Raw genomic sequence first — 22,247 nt, forward strand, 5'->3', positions numbered from 1 at the left:
TCTGATAAATAAATGAAACAAAATATTTTGATGCCCCGTATATCCCATATCAGGTCACCCACTAACCTGGTAACTTATAATGTCTCCTTCAATTTTATAATTTCCATGTTCAAATCGAACATGCGATTGTAACAATTTTAGGTTCCACTAAGAGAGACCCTCCACCTGTTCTTTGGTATTTTCTACTAAAATTATATTCAGAGCCTAATTACATGCCAACGGCTGGTAGAATCAAAACTGCAATATCAATTAAGATCAAAAACCGCATGAGAAATCTAGATAACATGCATCATGATTTCTTAATTCACCAGTTGTTTATGCCAAGATCATGCACAAAATAAATACAAACTTCTAATAATAATCTTACTTAGAAAAAAAAATGATTTTGATATTAAAAAAAACACCTATGTCTTTTCTTTAATTGGTAAAATGGATGGAAGTATTAGGATAGAATCCAGTTCAAGATGGTGAAATATTCAGAATGAAAACCCGACACCTGGCTAGGACAGGCAATAGTGCCAAAAGTATTACTTTCAAATCTCTCTTTCTATATTTAGTTTTCTTTGTTTTTTCCCTATTAGATGCAATGAAAATAAAAGGTAAAATATACAAACAAATTTCTAAACTAACAGTATATTGTTTTAATACGAGTTATCATGCTTGTGCAAAAATCACATATTCTCTTTTGTCCTCAACAGTGGTAAATATAGGGGTTTTAACAGCTGATAATTGTCAAATCTCAGCCGGGTGGAGGGGGTGTCGATTTATGCTCAAAGTAGGCCTTACACTCCTGTCAAATTTGTTTCCAACATCATTTATGTTTGTTTCAATGTACTTCCTACTGTTTTTCATGCAAGTTTTCAAGCAAAAACAAACTTTACAACTTCACAAAGTCTGAATTTAATCCTGGACTCTAAAACCCCTGTATATAATATTTCAGTTCCTGCACTGAAGGGAAGCTGGTCACAGTAACTGTTAATATTTTTCATGTCTGTGAAAAAAACAAACATTTTAGATTACCCTGCTGTGAAATGGTATTAAACAAAACGCTGCAATGTTTTAAGACTGTGTCATAAATCATAAACATCCAACCATAACTGTAAGAATTTGTAACAACATATTAAAATGTAATAAGCAAAAAATATCTGAAAAGCCAAAACTACTCGTTTATATGCCAGTTTCCACTAGCTGCAAAAACATAATTATACGAAAACGGAGGCAAATTTCAGGAACTTTTGTGCAGGGGTGCCGGAAAAAGATTGACATTGGGGCAGCAAAGGTGATGGGTTTGGGAGGCAGTCTCCACATCCCTAGGTTGTGGAAAATTTTGGGGTTAATTTTTACAGTAAAGTTCTAGTAAAAAACACTTACAGCTGTAATGGAACACATATTATTTAAATTGAAAAATCCCTAAAAAATTCATGAATCAAAAACATGATTACTAAAGGAATATATATATATGTTATACCTTACCTAAATGTGTCCCTTCTTTGTGTATTTAAAGTTGATCGGTCCGTATATCAATGTATAAAAATCCAGTTTTTATGACTTCAGCAGTCCATATCATGTTTTTGGCCGGTCCGGACCTCGCAAAAAATATAATATGGACCGCTGACGACATATAATATGGACCGCTGACGACATATAATATGGACCACTGATGTCATAAAACAGTTGAGTGTATATTAGTTCAATAAAACACATTAAAGGATCTTTAAAACTACTAAATGGTAAAGAAGCGTTTGGTATAATATAAGAAATATAACACACCACTTCGGGCCATATGGCATTATAAGGAACGGCCAGTCAGCCAACAGAGGTGAATGAACATATACACCTTCGGGGGCTGACTGGCCGGTCCTAATAATGTCATATGACCCTCAGTGGTGTATAATATTTCTTAAATATATCTATCTATATATAAATATTCAAGCTGTGCTAACTGTTCAAGTTTTGTTTAAAAAGCTGACACAACCGCACTTGTAAATTTAAAAATTTGAAATTGGATTGCTGTGTTTCCTTCCATCAAACAAGCTTATTTGCACCCTTTCTTTTATATATGTTAAGTCAATGAAGCAACTGTTTTGCACACCTTATATTTATCAATGACTTTCTATGTCTATACAGCAGATTAATGATTTCCAGAGTGCCAATAATTATAGCCATCAATTAATATTTGTATAATATCGACATGAAAGCTCCATGGCAGAATACAACACACTAGTACCCTGAAATATCACTGTCATCATGAAGGCAACATATCCTGCTATCGAAAAGAAATGATGAACTGGGAATAGAGTTTCGAAAGCAATTTTATGTAATGAATTTCATTTGAAAGAAAAAAAGATAAGCACTATTGCTGATTTTTTGGCTTGCCGAAATATTGGGTAGGCAACTGCCGCCCCTGCTGCACCAGCTTCGGCGCCTCTGTTGTCAGAAATAATTGGCATTCAAACGCATGAATGATAGTTCTTTCATACATGGTGGCAAAAGAACATAAATCTTTGAAAATTTCCTCTTCATACATCTATTATCACCTTACCACATCATTGGTATTCGTCTTAAAGCACACATCAATTTGAGAAAGGGCAGCCTTTTCTGGCATTTTACATATTGCATATTGACAATTGCCATAGAGTGATGGAATATAAAACAGATGAAATATTTCCTGGAGCACATTATGGACCATGTTTGAGAAAAGTAAACAGACCATATCCCTATGGTGATATGATTTATCATCCCGAGGCAACATTGTATCAATTTTAATTTAGATAATTTAGTGTGATCAAATGAAATCAAGTCAACTTAATGCGGGAACACATGTTTGTTTTCACAAGTGTTCATCAACCTCAAATAGAATAGATCTTCAAATCATTATTCTTTATATTTACGAAAAACAATTCTAGTGCAATTTGTCTTTAAGACATAATTATGATTGCATGACCAGAATTTAGTAAAATAACAAACAAGTCATTCTTATTCAAACTACTTTAGCATGAATTATACTTATCTTATGGTGCTAGCTCCACCGAGATGCCAACTTAATTGCTCAACAAATCCTGACCGGGTCCTTAACTTATGTGATACATTGCTAAAAAAACAACTGCAGTGTGTGATCTTCGATTTTTTTGCCAAAATGGTTTAAAAAAACATGGATTGTGTCTTAGATTCCAAGTTGAACATATTTGGACATTAACCATCACTAAAATGCTTCAAACATTACACATCAAGCATACCATTGGTAATGGTCCCATGTCAAATACAGGTGGAAACAAGCATGAATAATTCATAATACTGGGGGGAATACATTCAAGTGCAAGCTTGCCCAATTTAAAATGCTCATACTTCAATCCAAAAGCGATTATAACCAAATTTGAGGAGAATGCCTGAGAGAGGTTTATTGCATTAAACCCTCTGCTCCATTTGGTCATCATGTCAATGGTCTCTTGATGTAAGGAAGACAAGCACACAGGAGCTTCCTTGTGATTTCTTAATGGCAAGGCCCATGCTTTATAAATAGCACCTCCATAATTTTGGAACTGTCCTTAAACAGGAATATATCTGTAATTGGGCGCCGTTTGAAAGACAGCAGTTTTCCGACCAGCAGGGCCAGCATCACTTTAATCAATGTTTTTTTTCTCTTGTCTCTGGACAATAGTATGTTTGACATGCTGTAATTTTTGGCTGGAAATCAAATGGAATATGTGACATTATGTTTCACAGATATTGTAGAAATGACTTTTTCTGCTGAGTCTGCATTCATTTCTCCACATGGATGCTTATTTCCAGGACCATTTCAAGAACATGTGAAAGATTTCTGATATTTTAGATAGAACAAAACCCCAGTATAATTTTTGAACAAACATATTCACAAAATGTGAATGCTAAAAGAAATTCAACTTTAAATCTTGCAACAGTAATACCAGTAACTTAAACATGCACTCTTACTCACAAATAAGATTTACTACAATTAATAATACTGTTATAATATTCCAAAAAGAATGAATAAATTATGTCAAACACAATTGTTCTTATGAAGGATACAGAGTTTAATTTGAACGAAATGAGCATAAAACACGGTATTTCAACCTTATGAGACTATAGTAAGACCACAGTAAATCTTTTAGCATTCACCAATCATTTAATATTTTTGTACTTTCTGCTATTAGTAATTTAGTAAGTTGTTAAAGGTTTATCAGTCGTAATTGATGTTTGTTATACATGTTTATGCATTGATTTTGAATAAGAATGTCACTTTAACATGTGGGTGTAAACAACTTTACTGTGCACTTTTGTAATAGAGAAATGTTTATGGTTATAATAGCTTTCCACTTGAAATATTGTTTTGATCCTTCATGAATTACAGTAGCACATTATTATGTCAGGCATATCAAGATTATCAAGCATTTTGTTATAATGAAAAGCCCAACGTAATTCACATTATCTCCACAGTGAGCTCTGTTCATGTTCAAGCTTCACATAGAGAGAAACAAGGCTCCTGTTTTGTGTTATATGATAGAATCGTTATCACCCTACGGCAGGGATAATCGCCCTACAGAAGGAGTAATGGACCTGGCAGGAGGCTCCACCCTGATAGTGCACGAATACTCTGTGCTCTAGTGCACATTGCTCTCAGGAAAGATTGGATTCTGGTCACCCTGACTACCTGCCAACCTGGGTACATTTCCCTCATTTAGGTCACACTATGGGGTGAAGCGCTTTATGAAAGATAAATTCTTTCAGCTCCAGGGGTCTTAAATTTGGAATACTTACAGTACAAAAATAACAAAAAAACCTTGGGATATTTACAGCTGACATAATTATTTTCCACCCATTTTTTCCTGGCACATAATAAGAATGTGTTTACATAATAACATTAAGATTATTCCTAACTTTGAAAAATGATTCCTTATTACTAACTTATGTCAAAGTTCCAACATTGAAAACAATGTAAGACTCAAAGGGCCTTGAAAAAAACATATTATATTTCCTAGATTATACAACATCATTTAACTACAATTTGAAGACCATGCTGGTACTGAAAGAGAAAAAACAAGAGGTCAAATATGCCCCTGTATTTCTCACCTGGGGAACACAACCATGGTGAAACTAGGGAAGCAAGCTATTGCGAAGAAAGTCATTCCAGGTTGCCAAGAAAGTCACTGGTTGCTAAGACATAAGTTGATTGCTATGGATGTTAGTGGTTGATATGAAGGTCAATGGTTGCTAAGGAATGTGAGGGTTATAAGGGAAGCCAGCTAATGACATTGTCATTGGTTACTAAGATCAAATTGTACTTGCTATAGAATGGTTGCTAAGGAAGTCCATGGTTTTAAAGGGAAGAGATAGATTGCTAGGAAATCATATATCTGCTCAGTTATAAATCGATTAGACAAAAAGACAGTTGCCATGCAATTTTGTGATTGCTGTGGAGGTCAAAGGTTGCTTACGAAAGTGATGGTTGCTATGGAAATGTGGTGATTTGAAAAAAGTTGCTAAAGGACCATTAGCCAACCTTCAACGTATACACCTCAGTTCTTGGCATTGCAGTTATGGAGAAAAATATTCTTAAATAGTTTCCTCATATATATTATAAGTATATGTTAAACAAGTGCCCCTAGGGCAGCAGTCACTATTGATGCCAGGAGCATGATTTGAACAAATTTGGTAGAGAACCAATACCAAAGGAAATACTACATGCCATATAACCATAACTAAGCTCTAGATCTTGAAGTCTTTCTAAGGAATCAAATTTTTAAAGTTTCCACTATAATAATGAAATCTAAACAAAACTAACACCGACCCCAACCGAGGGAGACTTCTGTGAAGAATAAAATTAACAATCATGTAAGCTGTGTTTGATGAGAAGATTTTCAAATAGTCATATACGGTAGTTAAAACTAGCCACACACCCTGGTGGCCTTGTTTTCTTATGAACCAAATAGTTCAACAGAATCTGGTAGATTTTGAGATCATTGCAGCAGATTATGAGAAGAAGATTTTCAATTTGTTTTGTTTTGATGGCATTGCATCTATACTACAGTGAAATTAGTCCAGTGGTTTAGGAGGAGATGTCTTTTGCAGGAAAGTTTGAGACAAGGGACGGATGACCCTCGATGACAGATAGTGACCTTTCACAAAGATTCACACATGAGCATTTGAGCTCAGGCAGCTTAATAGATGATTATTAAATGGGTCATAAAAGTTCTGGAGAAAAGCCACATGGCCACCTAGATTTATCAGGATGAAAAAAACTATTAGGCAACCAACTGTTAACAGGTTTATGCATCATCTGGAATAAACCAACCATGTTAAAACTCATAAAGTCTTTGATTTTAGTACTTTATACAATGTACAATGTTTGTCTAGCTATTTAAATCTTCATTGATGTTTCATTAAACCAACAGAAAGAAATAAATATTGTTGCAATGTCAGAACATATTTCTATTGACAATTGAGATTTAATACACGTAGTTAAACACCCTGCAAAACACCGTTTGAAGATCAAACTATATGTCAGTTCTACTACATGTAGCTCCTTTTGCCAGTTCTATATACTGGCCCCTTTTAGTCAGCTCTCTATATGCTGTGGCATTCAGTCAGTTGTCTATACACTGCGGTATTAGGTCAGTTCTCTGTACACTGCAGTATTCAGTCAGTTATCTATACACTGTAGCATTCAGTCAGTTCTTTATACACTGCAGTATTAAGTCAGTTCTTTATACACTGCAGTATTCCGTCAGTTATCTTTACACTGCAGCATTCAGTCAGTTTCTCTATACACTGTGGCATTCAGTCAGTTCTCTATACACTGCAGGATTCAGTCAGTTAACTATACACTGCAGCATTCAGTCAGTTTTCTAGACACTGTGGTATTAAGTCAGTTCTCTATACACTGCAGTATTCAGTCAGTTATTTATACACTGTAGCATTCAGTCAGTTCTCTATACACTGCAGTACTCAGTCAATTCTCTATACGCTGTAGCCTTCAATCAATTCTCTATGCACTGCAGTATTCAGTCAGTTCTCTAAACACTGTAGCATTCAGTCAATTATCTATACACTGCAGTATTCAGTCAGTTCTCTAAACACTGCAGCATTCATTCAGTTCTATATACACTGCAGCTTTCAGTCAATTCTCTATACACTGGAGTATTCAGTGAATTCTCTATACACTGCAACATTCAGGCATTCTATATACACTGCAGCATTCAGTCAATTCTCTATACACTGGAGTATTCAGTGAATTCTCTATACACTGCAACATTTAGTAAGTTCTCTATACACTGCTGTATTCAGTCAGTTCTCTATACACTGGCCACTTATGTAAGTTCTATACACTGGTTCTTTAAGTCAGTTCTTTATACTGGCCCCTTTGAGTCAGTTCTCTATACACTGGCCTCTTGTGTCAGTTCTTTATACACTGGCCCCATTGTATCAGTTTTCTATACACTGGTCCCTGTGCCAGAATTATACACTGGTCCCTGTGCCAGAGCTATACACTGGTCCCTGTGACTGTGCTATACACTGGTTCCTGTGTCAGAGCTATACACCGGTCCCTTTGCCAGAGCTATATACTGGTCCCTGTGCCAGAATTATACACTGGTCCCTGTGCCAGAGCTATACACTGGTCTCTGTGCCAGAGCTATACACTTGTCCCTGTGCCAGAGCTATACACTGGTCCCTGTGCCAGAGGTATACACTGGTCCCTGTGCCAGAGTTATACACTGGTCCCTGTGCCAGAGCTATACACTGGTGTCTGTGCCAGAGTTATACACTGGTCCCTGTGCCAGAGCTATACACTGGTCTCTGTGCCAGAGCTATACACTGGTCTCTGTGCCAGAGCTATACACTGGTCCCTGTGCCAGAGCTATACACTGGTCCCTGTGACTGTGCTAAACACTGGTTCCTGTGCCAGAGCTATACACTGGTCCCTGTGCCAGAGCTATACACTGGTCCCTGTGCCAGAGCTATACACTGGTCCCTGTGCCAGAGCTATACACTGGTCCCTGTGCCAGAGCTATACACTGGTCCCTTTGCCAGAGCTATACACTGGTCCCTGTGCCAGAGCTATACACTGGTCCCTTTGCCAGAGCTATACACTGGTCCCTGTGCCAGAGCTATACACTGGTCCCTGTGGCTGTGCTATGTATTAGACTATATTCCCTAATGCCAGTTCCATTCTCTTATCCTAGAGTCAGTTCTATATAAGTGTTCATTATGTCAATTCTACACACTGGTCCCATGTGTGTCAGCTCTGTACACTTGTTCAGTGTGTCAGTTATATCCACTGAGCCTTTGTGTATCAGTTCTATACACTTGTCCATTGTGTCAGTTATATACACAAGTACCTGGTTATATTTTTATACAGTGGTACATCAGAAAGAATGATATTCCTTTAATTAATGGAGCAAATGGCCAGATGGATAATATATTGTCTGTATATAAATAAAGTTACAAGGTCATCATTTTTAAATTTCAAGAAACTCAATAACACTGCTGTTAATTAAATTAGGAATGTATGTCACAATTCGTAAAATAAGCTTATTTTTTAATATCATTTATCCGACGCCATCACAAAAAGCTGAATGATACCTGTTTAATGCACTTTGCATTACATAGCAACCCCATATATCCACGAGTTCCTTTGAACTGGAGCATAAAATGGAATTGAGTTATTAATATCTTATGCATTAATGTCAAAACCAGGTGAGGAGTTACTAATGGGGTGGTAAGAAGATCCTAATCTAAATACTTTAATTATAAATATCCCTGAACATATTGCACCAGCCTATGTAAACTCTAGCTAGGACAAAAGAAACGCTTCATGACTGTATATATTGTAATAAAACCAATGTCACAAAACAATCGTGGAAATCAAAAATATATCCCCATAACTTGTCCTTGTCTAAACACACAGGTGGATTTTCTTTGCATTTTAAACCGCTTCATTGGTTATTCCTGCACATGCACATTAGAGTTCAAGCTTTTGATAATTGAAAAATCCTCAAAGAATGTGTTGTTTTAAGCACTTACTGTGTTTTATGAACGATTTACAGTCGAATACACGACAAAATTATCAAAATTTAGCGTAATTAAAAATGACACGTTTTAATTTTGAAAATTGGAATAGGATTCTAGGCCAACTCCATGCTGGTGTTTCTCAGTCTATTGTAGCAACTCGGTTTAAAGTGAGTAGATCGACTGTAGTGCGTCTTGTGAGACGATTTTGGGAAACTAGGACTGAAAATGACCAACCTCGCACAGGTGTACCACTCCCCGTCAAGATGTATACATACGTCAACGTCATTTTCATTAACACTTTTTGACCGCACAAGCAACCACTGTCAGGATCATCGGAACTCGTGGTTGGCCTATATATCAAAGGACTGTGTCTAGACGTGTCAGAGACTATCAAATTCGCTGCCATATCAAGGACCCATTCTTTCTGAACGTCATAGAAGAGCAAGGCATCACTGGGCTGGGTATGATCTTCGAAGGAGTGAATGGAACAATTTTGTGTTCAGTGATGAATCACGCTTTAATTTGTGCCTGACTGATGGCCGAGCGCAAGTACATCGTGGATGTGGGGGAAGATTCAACAGGAACGTCATTCTTGAAACTGATCGATACGGAAGGGGGAGTGTAATGGTGTGGGGTGCCATAAACCATAGTTTTTGGTCAGAACTCATCATACTTAAGGGAAATGTGACTGCTAGACGATATATTGACAAAGTATTGTGGCCTGTTGTTATTCCAATGATGCGACATCAACATCAACGTCTCACCAATCAGCACGACAATGCAGTCTGCAAACGGCAAGAATCACAATGGACTTCTTACGTACAATTAACATTAAAACACTAGAATGGCCTTCAAAGTCACCAGATTTTAACCCTATTGAACAGGTTTTGGATGAATTAGGACATCATTTACGATGACGTCACCCAGCCCCACTGACACGTAATGAGCTTGCCAATGCATTGAGAGAGGAATGGGCTCTTATTCAGCAGCAAGTGGTGCGACGTTTGTGTCGATCAATGCCGTCCAAAGTAAGAGAATGTGTCAAAAGTGCGTTGGGAATACTCATTATTTAAGTTCATGCGAAAATTTGACCCATCCTCTGTTCTGACGTCTTTTATCAACCAACATTTAACCGTCTAACTGTTTAACCAAATCAAATTAATTGTGTATGTACTTGTTGGTATTTTTTCATTCCTATGAAATTGGAATAATTAAAATATACAACTTACAAAGTTTCAATTTTCACTTTGTACTAAGGTGAGGCATTTGTCTTTGAGTTTATGATTTTCTTCCGACCAAACTTTCAAATACACTATAACCAACATGACAAAGGCAGGGAGATTTTTTTTTCAAATTGATCAAGGTGCATAACTCCACAGTTGTAAGTCAAAGTTACTGCACCCACAACCCAAGTTATTGATGTTAGTCACAATGGCTTCAGCACAAGTGTATACTTGCAATCACCAAGGAAGTGGATGATATAACTGTTTTGTACCATGTTTTCTAGGACAACATTCGGTAACTAGTGTGCAGCATAAGTTAATAGCATGGTAATTTTTCTGCACACTAGTTATTGAACAGTTATGCCCTGCCTTGTTGTTATCATTCAGATATGGGAGTTAATGTATTGACAAAAATAAAGGGAACACTCTAAAATATGGGACAAGGCAGAGTTATAGGACTTGTTTTACATTTGTGTTTTGTCACCAGTAAAAAGTATGCATACTGGTAGTTGTATGGGAATATCTTGAAACGTTTTAAGTTATGACCATAATGTTTAAAAAAGTTGCTCTCTGATGACAGCAACACCAAGGCTATGAGAATTCCTAGTCTTCTTTTTCCTTGCGAAACAAATAAGCTTAAAAAATGAATAACAACATAAGCACAAGTCTTTGTTTAATTCTTTAAGAAATCATGTTTTTTTATAAAAATATCAAGTGTAGCAAGACAAGGCAAAAAACATGATGGGAACTTAATTTAATTGCCTTCTGCTCCGAGACCACGAATCTCTCAACATTTTCAGACCAATTCTCCAAAGAATGCAGCTTGATATTCCCACATTTGATTGTTTAAAAAGCATTGAAAAGAGCAAAATTTTATTTCAGAAAAATAACTATTGAGACAACTGTACTTTGCAAATAATGGCTGTCTAAGGTTTTAAATAAAGCATGTTTGCAGTAGGAAATAATTGTCCTGGTTTCGGCATGGGATGCATGTCTAAAAGCACTAAATTTCAGGATGTCATGGAAATAGAAACAATCCTAAGATTGACATGACACCCCAGAGATTTTTAAAACACACTGTCTATAGCACTGAAAGATGAGTCTAAAGTGTACGAGGGTTGTCCCAAAACCTATTGACAAGTTTAGTTTATAAACAGGGGATTAATAAATAACGAAATTTCAAGATATGTTTTAAGCATATATATAATGTACATTGTCAGAAAATAACTCAATATCACAAATATCACATCTACTATCATATATGTGGTGCACGGTCAACATGATTTCTGACATCAAATTGTTAGTATCAGGCCTTTCTCAAAGTAATCCCTGCTCAGCTCCACGCATCTGTGATGTTGTTTCCCTAAGCTTGAAAAACTAACAAACTCGGTCAAATCCCTATTAAACCCCTATTAAATGTAAATGTGGCAGACAGGAGTTATTCACTGGATTCAAAGTGTCACATTCATGTCGTCGGTAACAATTGGATGCACCGAGGTTTTACTTTAGTCGGCAACTTCTACAATTTCCCAAACAGTTTGCCTCCGCTTATAAAATACACACATTCAAACTTTCTTTTCCAGAATCTTCTGTTACGGACCTACCCGGACCCTTTTTCAGTATTTCCATCACGACTACTTGACGACCACACATACCATTTGTAAATTAAAGTTATTGAGACATTTATAATTCTCTCAGATTTCTTCAGTTGCCAATGGTCAACAAGCAGTTGTGTCAGTCTCGGCATCAAAATAAATTACCTTTCCCTGCGCCGTCTTCATCGTCGCCATATTCATAATTTACACAAAAAAACCTGCCCTGCAACCTCAACAACGGTTTATGACGGCAGAATGTTCAAATTGTCATGTATGACATAATAGTAATTGCAAATAACCTGTTACTTAGTTATGTATAAAACTTCTACCCAGAGCTTTGGGACAACCCTTGTATGACAACATAATCATAATCACAGTGCCTTATTCAAATGTTTCTGGGGCTCTTGTCTGAGAATTAGGAAGTCAAGTATGGAGAAGCTTCACTTCCTGATTTTCCATTTTATCTTGATATATTTTCTTTAAATATCTTTCTTGGAACTAAAGTATTTTGATTACCTTAACAAAAACTTCAATATATGATGTCAAAATGTACGCACTGGCAGAGAACTGGGGAAGAGCTAGTTGGGTTAGCAAAACTCTTTTAAAAATGATTGAGCAAGCCTATACACTATTTTCACCTTGCATCACCTCATTGATTCTCAGCCAGTCATACCTCAGATTGCTCCTACCCACCCATTAAAGTTAAACTTGCTCCAGCTTTACTAAAAAAAGGATGTTTACCCCTGATGTGCTCCTGCTACACCCCTGCTTCACCCTTGTTTCAACCCTGCAATACCCCTGTTACAACCCTGCTACATGTATACCCCTGTTTAAATAATACTCCTGCTATACTCCTGCTTCATCAACTGCTACACCCCTGTTACATTCTTGCTATACCAGTTACAACCCTGCTATACTTGTGCTATACCCCTGTTAAACCACTGCTATACCCCTGCAATACCCCTGTTACAACCCTGCTGTATCCCTGCTATACCCCTGTTACAACCCTGCAATACCCCTGTTACAACCCTGCAATACCCCTGTTACTACCCTGCTGTATCCCTGGTACATCCCCGTTATACTCATGCTATACACCTGTTACAACCCTGCAATACCCCTGTTACAACCCTGCTGTATCCCTGGTACATCCCTGTTATACTCATGCTATACACCTGTTACAACCCTGCAATACCCCTGTTACAACCCTGCTGTATCCCTGGTACATCCCTGTTATATTTGTGCTATACCCCTGTTACAACCATGCAATACCCCTGTTACTACCCTGCTGTATCCCTGTTATACTCATGCTATACACCTGTTACAACCCTGCAATACCCCTGGTACAACCCTGCTGTATCCCTGGTACATCCCTGTTATACTTGTGCTATACACCTGTTACAACCCTGCAATACCCCTGGTACAACCCTGCTGTATCCCTGGTACATCCCTGTTATACTCATGCTATACACCTGTTACAACCCTGCAGTACCCCTGTTACAACCCTGCTGTATCCCTGGTACATCCCTGTTATACTCATGCTATACACCTGTTACAACCCTGCAATACCCCTGTTACTACCCTGCTGTATCCCTGGTACATCCCTGTTATACTCATGCTATACACCTGTTACAACCCTGCAATACCCCTGTTACAACCATGCTGTATCCCTGGTACATCCCTGTTATACTTGTGCTATACCCCTGTTACAACCCTGCAATACCCCTGTTACAACCCTGCTGTATCCCTGGTACATCCCTGTTATACTCATGCTATACACCTGTTACAACCCTGCAATACCCCTGTTACAACCCTGCTGTATCCCTGGTACATCCCTGTTATACTTGTGCTATGCCCCTGTTACAACCCTGCAATACCCCTGTTACAACCCTGCTGTATCCCTGGTACATCCCTGTTATACTCATGCTATACACCTGTTACAACCCTGCAATACCCCTGTTACAACCCTGCTGTATCCCTGGTACATCCCTGTTATACTTGTGCTATACCCCTGTTACAACCCTGCAATACCCCTGTTACAACCCTGCTGTATCCCTGGTACATCCCTGTTATACTTATGCTATACACCTGTTACAACCCTGCAATACCCCTGTTACAACCATGCTGTATCCCTGGTACATCCCTGTTATACTTGTGCTATACCCCTGTTACAACCCTGCAATACCCCTGTTACAACCCTGCTGTATCTCTGGTACATCCCTGTTATACTTGTGCTATACCCCTGTTACAACCCTGCTATACCCCTGTTACAACCCTGCAATACCCCTGTTACTACCCTGCTGTATCCCTGGTAGATCCCTGTTATACTTGTGCTATACCCCTGTTACAACCCTGCTATACCCCTGTTACAACCCTGCAATACCCCTGTTACTACCCTGCTGTATCCCTGTTATACTTGTGCTATACCCCTGTTACAACCCTGCTATACACCTGTTACAACCCTGCAATACCCCTGTTACTACCCTGCTGTATCCCTGGTACATCCCTGTTATACTTGTGCTATACCCCTGTTACAACCCTGCAATAACCCTGTTACAACCCTGCTTTACTTCTGTTACATCCCTGCTATACTCATGCAATACCCGTGTTACAACCCTGCAATACCCCTGGTACAACCCTGCCTTACCCGTTATACTCCTGCTTTATCACTTCTACACCCCTGTTACATCCCTGCTATACCCTTGCTTTACCCCTGTTAAACCACTGCTAATTCCAGCATCTCAAGTTTTGTCTCAGTAAAATGTTAAATAATCTTTCAAAACATAATTCTAAAAGGAAAAATTCAATGAGGGAAAAACCAGTGTGCTAAACAATTTTGGGGTTTAAATATATAGAATTGTACATGCACCAGGGAAAATGCTCTGCAAAAGTCAGGTATTCACTTCTTTTCTGTTGGTTAAATGGATTATGTGATTATATTTTGTACCATAATTCTTCATTTCTATTGTTAGATCCCCATGCAGTTTAGCAGGCTGAGATGTTTACAAAACTCTCTATTAGACATTGTTTAATGTTTATGGAGCCCGGGTCTTTCACCTTTTTGTTTTACCACCTGATATTTACATTACCGATGTATAAAAATAAACCATTATCACCCTGTGAAGTCATAAAACTGCTGGAGTCTGTCTCAATTCTGTATAAATCCTGATGAACTAAACAGAAGCCCTTGTCTATCAAGTGAATTAGACCTGAACAGGGAACAGAGCATTTCAGTTTTTGTCAGAATTGTCTCAAACTACCAACAGAATGTCAAATTAGGTGTGGAATTAATTCCTTTTAACCTGTGAAATTAAGGTTATTTTTTTTTACATTCAGTCAAGCTAGGCTTAATATTAATATAACCATCAATCAGTTTCTCTGGGATGTTGTTTCTGAATGTGTTTTTAAAATTTTAATTTAATTAAGTGTCATACAAACTACATAAAACTGCTACAAAATAAACATCAATGAGAAGCACAGAAACAAAGTACTTGAAATTTTTTTTTCGGAAAATCATTATTAAAATGATCAAAAAGACATAATAATCTAAATAAGCGTCAGTAAAAACACTTGATTTTTATATCTAATTTATATGATAAAAGCTTTTGAAATTACAGATGATCTAAGAATTATCTATGTAATATATTTTGCACTATCAACCAGGGAAATCTCAGATTACTTTTAGACTAGCTACTTGAATTGAAGTGCTTTCAGAACATTGTAAGAATAAAATCTCAAGACATATTATGTAACAGACATACAAGATTATTTTGGACCCCTAAAAAAGGTCAAGTGTTTTTTTTTCCAAATTTGTTATCACTTTATCATACTAAGTCTCAGTTTGTCTTGTTGTTTAAGAGTTATACGTTACGCAACACCATACAAGGAGATATTCTGCTTAAAAAAAATAACTCCTTTGGAATGGAACAATCAGTTTTGTTATCTCATCCATTGAAACTTTCCAAACGGCTCATTTCTCTATTTTCAGATGTTCATTACTGATTCCTGTCTAAGCTCAAGACAAGATTGCAGCAGGGCAGAACACACACAGGCAGGAAATCCATTTCATTAGTCATGATGAACATTTGACAATACAATTAAATCAAACACCAAAAATCAGAATGCAGAATCCTGAGAACTACCTCCCAGGCGTCCTTGACAACTACCCGGAAATGTTTAACCGGACCAATGTGAACATCAGCGCCTACAATTTCTCTAATTACAGCTACGATGGCTACAACTATGACCAGTTTGAGGACTATACCTTCACCTATCCCCCTGATCACCCAATATGTCAAAACAATGGCTCCGCAATCAGGGAAAATTTCCCATCATACAACCTGTGCATTCACATTCTGCTTCCTGTCTTGTGCTCCATCGGCATTCTGGGAATATTGCTGACGGTAGTTGTTTTAAGCAGGAAAAGCATGTCAACATCCACAAACAGTTACCTGATATCACTAGCGATGGCAGACTTGTTCTTTTTGGTTATTATGCTGATGAGGGTTATGGACACAAGACTTGACCGAGAGGCTCATTACTGGTTCTTGATTGTGTTGACTTACAGCAGCTCATTACTCAATCTCTTCCTCTTTGCCTCTGTGTGGTTAACTGTGATGTTGGCTGTTGAACGATACATTGCCATCTGCCACCCACTTCGAGCAATGTCAATCTGCACAGTTATAAGGGCAAGAATAATCATTGTTGTGATATTTGCAGTGGCACTGGTGTACCACATACCTGAAGTGGTCAAGTTTAAGATCACATATTTCTTGGACTATTGTCTTGGAAAAGAAGTTCCAATGACAACACCAACAGCATTTGCCATGAATATGATATTTCGAAAAGTCTACAACTGGGTGACATGCTTCTTCTTAGCTGTTCTACCATTCTGTTTACTGCTTGTATTAAATGGCTGCCTTATAAGAGAGATCCATAGATCTACAAACTACTTACGCTACCATTTAGCAAGTGACTCCAATGTGCAGACGATCATCACTGGTGAGGAAATCAGGATAACGCTGATGCTCATCAGTGTTGTTGTTGTGTTTTTTGTTTGCCAAGCTCCGTACATTATCCATCAAGTTGTGGCCAGTATTTACCCTGATGTTTTACTAAAACATTTAAACATCCTCACTTATGTGACGATCCTTCTTCTTGTGACTCGATCATCACTGAACTTCATCATGTATTGCTGGTTCAGTGAGAAATTTTGGAACACCTTCAAGCGAACGTTTTGCAAGCCGTCATGTCTGCTGATGCGCGCCCCAACCTGGATTAGGTCTCGTGTTTGGAACCACAGTGAACACGGGCACAGCAACAACAACCGTAAGATTTCTTACATTAATACAAAAGAAACTACTTGTTAAAAAAGACAGCTTATAAATTTAAAACCTTGTAAAATAAAAGTGGTGTAACTATGTAACTATGTGTTATAATTGGTAAAAATTGGTCTTGCCTTCTTGTGCCTTTTTAACCAGTAAAATTCTAGTCAATTGTTTTTATTGTAATATAGTTTGTAACTAAACAGCATTAAAATTTACATGAATTTGCTCTTAGATATATGTTGTTTTGTCAAGTAGATATTGTTTGTTGTTAAGCTAATTCTTCATTTGTGTCATAATGCTTTTTAAGTGGTCACTTTTATCTTGCATTTTTGTTGAAAATACCATCACTGCATCTCTAGTTTTTGTTGAAGTAGACACAATGTTGAACGTTGACTGCATAACTTGTTTGAGCCAAAATGACCTTAACGATGCAGCACAAGCAAGCAACTTGTTCATATTAATAAAATAAAATCAGTTGTTGCTACTATTTCAGAACACATCCATTCTAAATGCATTTTTAACAAGATTGACAATTAAGTTCTTTTCAAACGCTCATTTGTGGCTGTTTTTTCCTTGAACGTGTTATATATGTTTCACCTGTCACACTGGTGTTGGTGTTTTTGTGCTGTGATTTTTGTGTACTGTGCATTTTTAGTTATAGCTTGAACCAAATGTCTGTGAAAAAGTTCAAAGTTTTGATTTATGACATTTTTCACCTCATTACAGGTGTCTGTTTTACTGTATAGAAGCTGAACACTAACTGTTAACAGTATCTTAATTGCATTCCTAGTGCATTTTATTCATGACAAATGACTTTCGTATTTCTACAGAATACGGTTGGCAAGAGATTATTTGGAGTTGAAACTTTATATTCAAGGTTTATATCAATAATTCAATGACAGCATAAAATTAAAAACATATCAGTTTTCATGGCAAGACTTGAATAACCAAATATATACAACCACCATTGTCTATCTTCTGTCAATACTTGTATGCTTTATCTAGCCAATCAAATCCTGTGAAATCATTTGTATTCATGGCACATTAATTTTTGTGGCTTTCCTTAATGGGCAATCCACAAATTCAAGATCCAAATGAAATATTTGACCTTTAATCCTTTCCTTCACCTGCCCATGCAATGTACATACATGTATACACTTAAAAGAATACAAGGTTGTGGACTATACAGTATAAGTAACACATTGATGATTTGTCTTATAAGTACATTGTTTTGTTAAAGATATTCTTTCTTTTAAATAAACACATATATTTATAATATAAACAATTATTCATTGTGTTGATTGTTCATATTTACAACATAAAATTACAAAACTATGTGATCAGATGTTCTGGTTATTAACATCATCTGTTTACACAATGCCACTTACATTGAGATCTGTTCTTGATTTTATTTTAATATTTAATCAATTAATTTCGAGGGGGTTGGGTCACATTAGAAAAGGAACAATTACAAACACTGGTAAATTTATTATATAATGTTTCACAATTCATGCCATTTCCACAGTATGATTCATTTTTCAATAACAATGCACAAGAAACACATGAGCTATGAATAAAGACTTTTAATATTGAACAAAAAAATACTACTAACAATAATACTGAAATGATATGAAAATATACATATGATTAACAATAAACAAAACAGTGTACATTAGTGAAAAAAAAGACAGACGCTGGTGCTTATGATATCTAAGCCAATTTATAATTGCAATTATATTTTTTTATTATTTAAATATTAAATGGAAAAAGAAAATTCACAAACTTGTGAATATGTCCATTTATGGAAAACCACTAAATTTCATACCAACGAATATATGTGATTTCACAGTATATGAATTTGAATGCTAAATAGGAATAAACTCACAGTTAAATAAATGTTATAACCAATTGCAGGAAGCCAGATAACAGAATCGTACAGATGAAGATTGAAATATTAAGTCCTAAATTAAGTGAAATTGTAACAATTCAATGTTTAATCAACCTTTTGCAGAATGAACAAATGCATTTAAGGGATTAAATTATGTATTATAGTTGTATTAATTGTAGTTTCGTAGTTTATTAATAATGAGATATTTACATTTTTGTTATTTGAATTTAACTCCTGATGTGCTTATTCTCCCCAATTGTATTCTTGCAATGTTTGATTGTGCTTGGTAAATTTGATATTGTTTTGCTTTTTATTCATTTTTGTTGATAATTACAGCAAATCCAATATATCTGGTAAAAGGTTTATATTGAAACCTGCATCAAGGACAAAAGTGTTCAATGCAACCACTAACAGGAGTACTTAATATCACTGTTTATATGAACAGACACATCATCAATTGCCAAAAAAAATATGCAGCAACTCATCAACTTAAACAGAAGTCAATACATACAGTTGAACACCGTTAATCCGAAATTGGACGGACCCAAAAATTTATTATGAAATAGCGATATTCAGGATTAACAATTTTTAGAAAATGACAGCGTTCGTGAATGATGACGTGAAACATTATGTTGTGAAGAAAGCAATGTTGGTTAGATGTTACCAATATTATACATTCGGTTTGAGTGATCTTTCTTATACATGTTCTTTGAATTATTGATTTTAAATTATTAACGTTCTTATACTTCTTTATTAAACCAACATTAAACATTTAAAACATAATGACAGCACATATATGCAAATCTTATCCTCCCGGGTTGGTTATTCTCCGGATTGTTTTTTAAAGCGGTTCAAGTGAGCAACGCAGCAATCCAATCTGATGAGACAATTTCAAATGATATTCCGGTTGTGTTAACCAGCAGTTATATTCACACTGAATCACACTAATAAATCACTCATTTTGTAACATACGCGATGATCTCAATGTCATTCTTTAACAAGCGCTAATTGTGCACCATTGTCACCTTAAGCCAATGCCTGAGTGCATTTGTAGTATGGCAAGAAAAACTATGAGATGATCAAGTTCCAAATAAGGATTGATAAAAAGATGTGAAATACCAAAACAGGACCGTAATATTTACCTTGAAATAGCGATTTTTTTGGAATAGTGATTTCGGATTAAAGATTCAAAATTTAGTTAAACAAAGAAGGAAAAAAATCTGGACGAAAAATAATTTCGAAATAGCAATAATTTCGGATAAACGGTGTTTGGAATAGCGTTGTTTGACTGTAATAATACATTGAAATATGACAAACAAGGTGAACATAATCATTATCACTTCAGATGTACCTCATATAGATACTCAAGTATAAACCCAAACAACAGCCGCCCCACACAAGACAGCATTTAAGATAGGTGAATATCATCATGTTTACTTAGATATTCCATGTCTACACCACACAATGGAAACACATTAAACATATGTCTCTTTCCATCCTCCCAGACCATCACAGGCCCGCTTTTCAACCCTGGCCCATTTTTACAGAGGCCACTGCAGGGCAGGTCAAACCAGTGGGCATAGGGACCAATGACCACGCAGTCTTCATACATGTTATGGTCATTTGGCTGACCAGATGGAGGGTCCCACAGTGAAAAGTTACTCTTTTTCTCAAAGCCTTCCCAAAAAATATCACTACCCTCAGGGTTCTGTGCATTGACCCAGTGGGGCTCCCCTGTACAAGATATTATATTTCTCACAAATTCATTCCATTCTTCTGTCGGTAGCACTGCAAGGTCTGCGTTCTAGTTAAAATTTTGGCAACGGATCCTTGCAACATCTTGTGAATCAAACACACCTATTTGTGGATAGTTAAGGGAGCCTTTGAGAGAAAATAAACAATATCCATTTTCAAAAGGAGGTAGTTTAGAGCATTTATACTTTATATTTGATGTTTTTGATGGCTTTTTCTCCCCAATCACTGTTGTCCTACTCATAAGACGAAGTCCGGAGATTTCTCTTGGTGTCTGAGACCCAGGCCCGGCTATGTGAGCTATAGATGGGTTATACAGCACCATAAGATCTCCAGGCTGATACTGGTGGGCATATATCTTGTTTGAACTCAACACTTTCACCTCAAGCAAGTCCATTACAGCCTTGGTCTCTTCTGTGGACATATGTCTGGTTGTGCTATCTTCCATTTCCTCCAAATACTGTCCAGACAGCTTTCCCAATGCAAGCATAATAGTGTCATCGTTTCTGTTAGGGTCCTTGTACAATAAGGCATGTACTATACTAGAATTGTAGCCACTTACAAAATGTATTTTCTCGAGAAACTTTCTTTCTTCATTATTTAGCATTTCCACTATTTCTCTCAAAGGAATGACCAATGTTGGCCCATTCTTGTTATTGCTGATGCAGTAAATAATGGTGAATAAATGTGGGGCTTCCGCAACATTTCCGTCCACATGCCAACCCTCAACTCCTACAGATGTGAGGCCCTCTGCACGGTCATTTGAAAAATATCCCAGTCTTGGGTCTGGTATATTTTCATGTTTTTTTCGATTTATGGAAGATGTCTCTCGAAATGGTGTCCCTAGTTGCTCCGTGAACTTTACCTGGTCTTGCCATGCTAGACTTTGACCCCTTATAAGCAGAAACCGGTACATGAATGCCTCCTGTTTCAGTTTTGAAGCACAGTCTTCATCAATATCTTTAACATTTATCCCTCCCACTTCACCTCCAAATGTTTCTGTAACTGGTTTAATGTCATAGTCACAATCTGCAGCTGAACCACAACTCATCACCAGTGTGAACACAAGAACAAACAAAGAAAAAGTTGTCTTCATATTTAACGATATATTTCAAGTGTTTATGTTTACTCTTTCATTACCCTTAAATTTATCTTGACCACTTGTTATCTTGACCACTGGTGAAGGGCCTTTCCACTATCAGGTAGTTGTATCAGCTTAATATGGTTATCAAACCAATGAAGTCTACACATTCGAATGTTTGTATATGATAACACATTGCCCCTTGTTGTCTGGCAGTTGATGACATAGGGCTTCAGAGTCAAGAATTATCCATTGTCTCGCGGTTGATGACAATTACAATGTAGCTATAGGGCTTCAGAGTCAAGAATTATCCATTGTCTGGCGGTTGATGACAATTAGCTATAGGGCTTCAGAGTCAAG

At 36.8% G+C, this 22,247-nt stretch overlaps 2 protein-coding genes across 6 annotated transcripts in view; one reads left to right on the top strand and one right to left on the bottom strand.

Moving 5' to 3' along the window:
* Positions 1–22,247, bottom strand: part of LOC128218075 (stabilin-2-like) — a 145,837-nt gene that overhangs the window by 54,976 nt on the left and 68,614 nt on the right. The gene's annotated exons all lie outside the window — the stretch shown is intronic.
* Positions 1–22,247, top strand: part of LOC128218077 (FMRFamide receptor-like) — a 44,819-nt gene that overhangs the window by 1,188 nt on the left and 21,384 nt on the right. For 2 of the 3 annotated variants that reach the window (XM_052925609.1, XM_052925610.1), the window contains exon 2: positions 15,828–17,167. In XM_052925609.1, coding sequence (XP_052781569.1) covers positions 15,961–17,167 — 1,207 coding nt within the window. In that variant the 5' untranslated portion in view covers positions 15,828–15,960. Of the gene's footprint in view, positions 1–15,827; positions 17,168–19,080; positions 20,761–22,247 lie in introns of those variants that run through there. The other variant, XM_052925611.1, reaches the window with a different exon arrangement.

The sequence above is a fragment of the Mya arenaria genome, chromosome 14 (genome assembly GCF_026914265.1).
Source record: "Mya arenaria isolate MELC-2E11 chromosome 14, ASM2691426v1".
NCBI lineage: Eukaryota > Metazoa > Mollusca > Bivalvia > Myida > Myidae > Mya > Mya arenaria.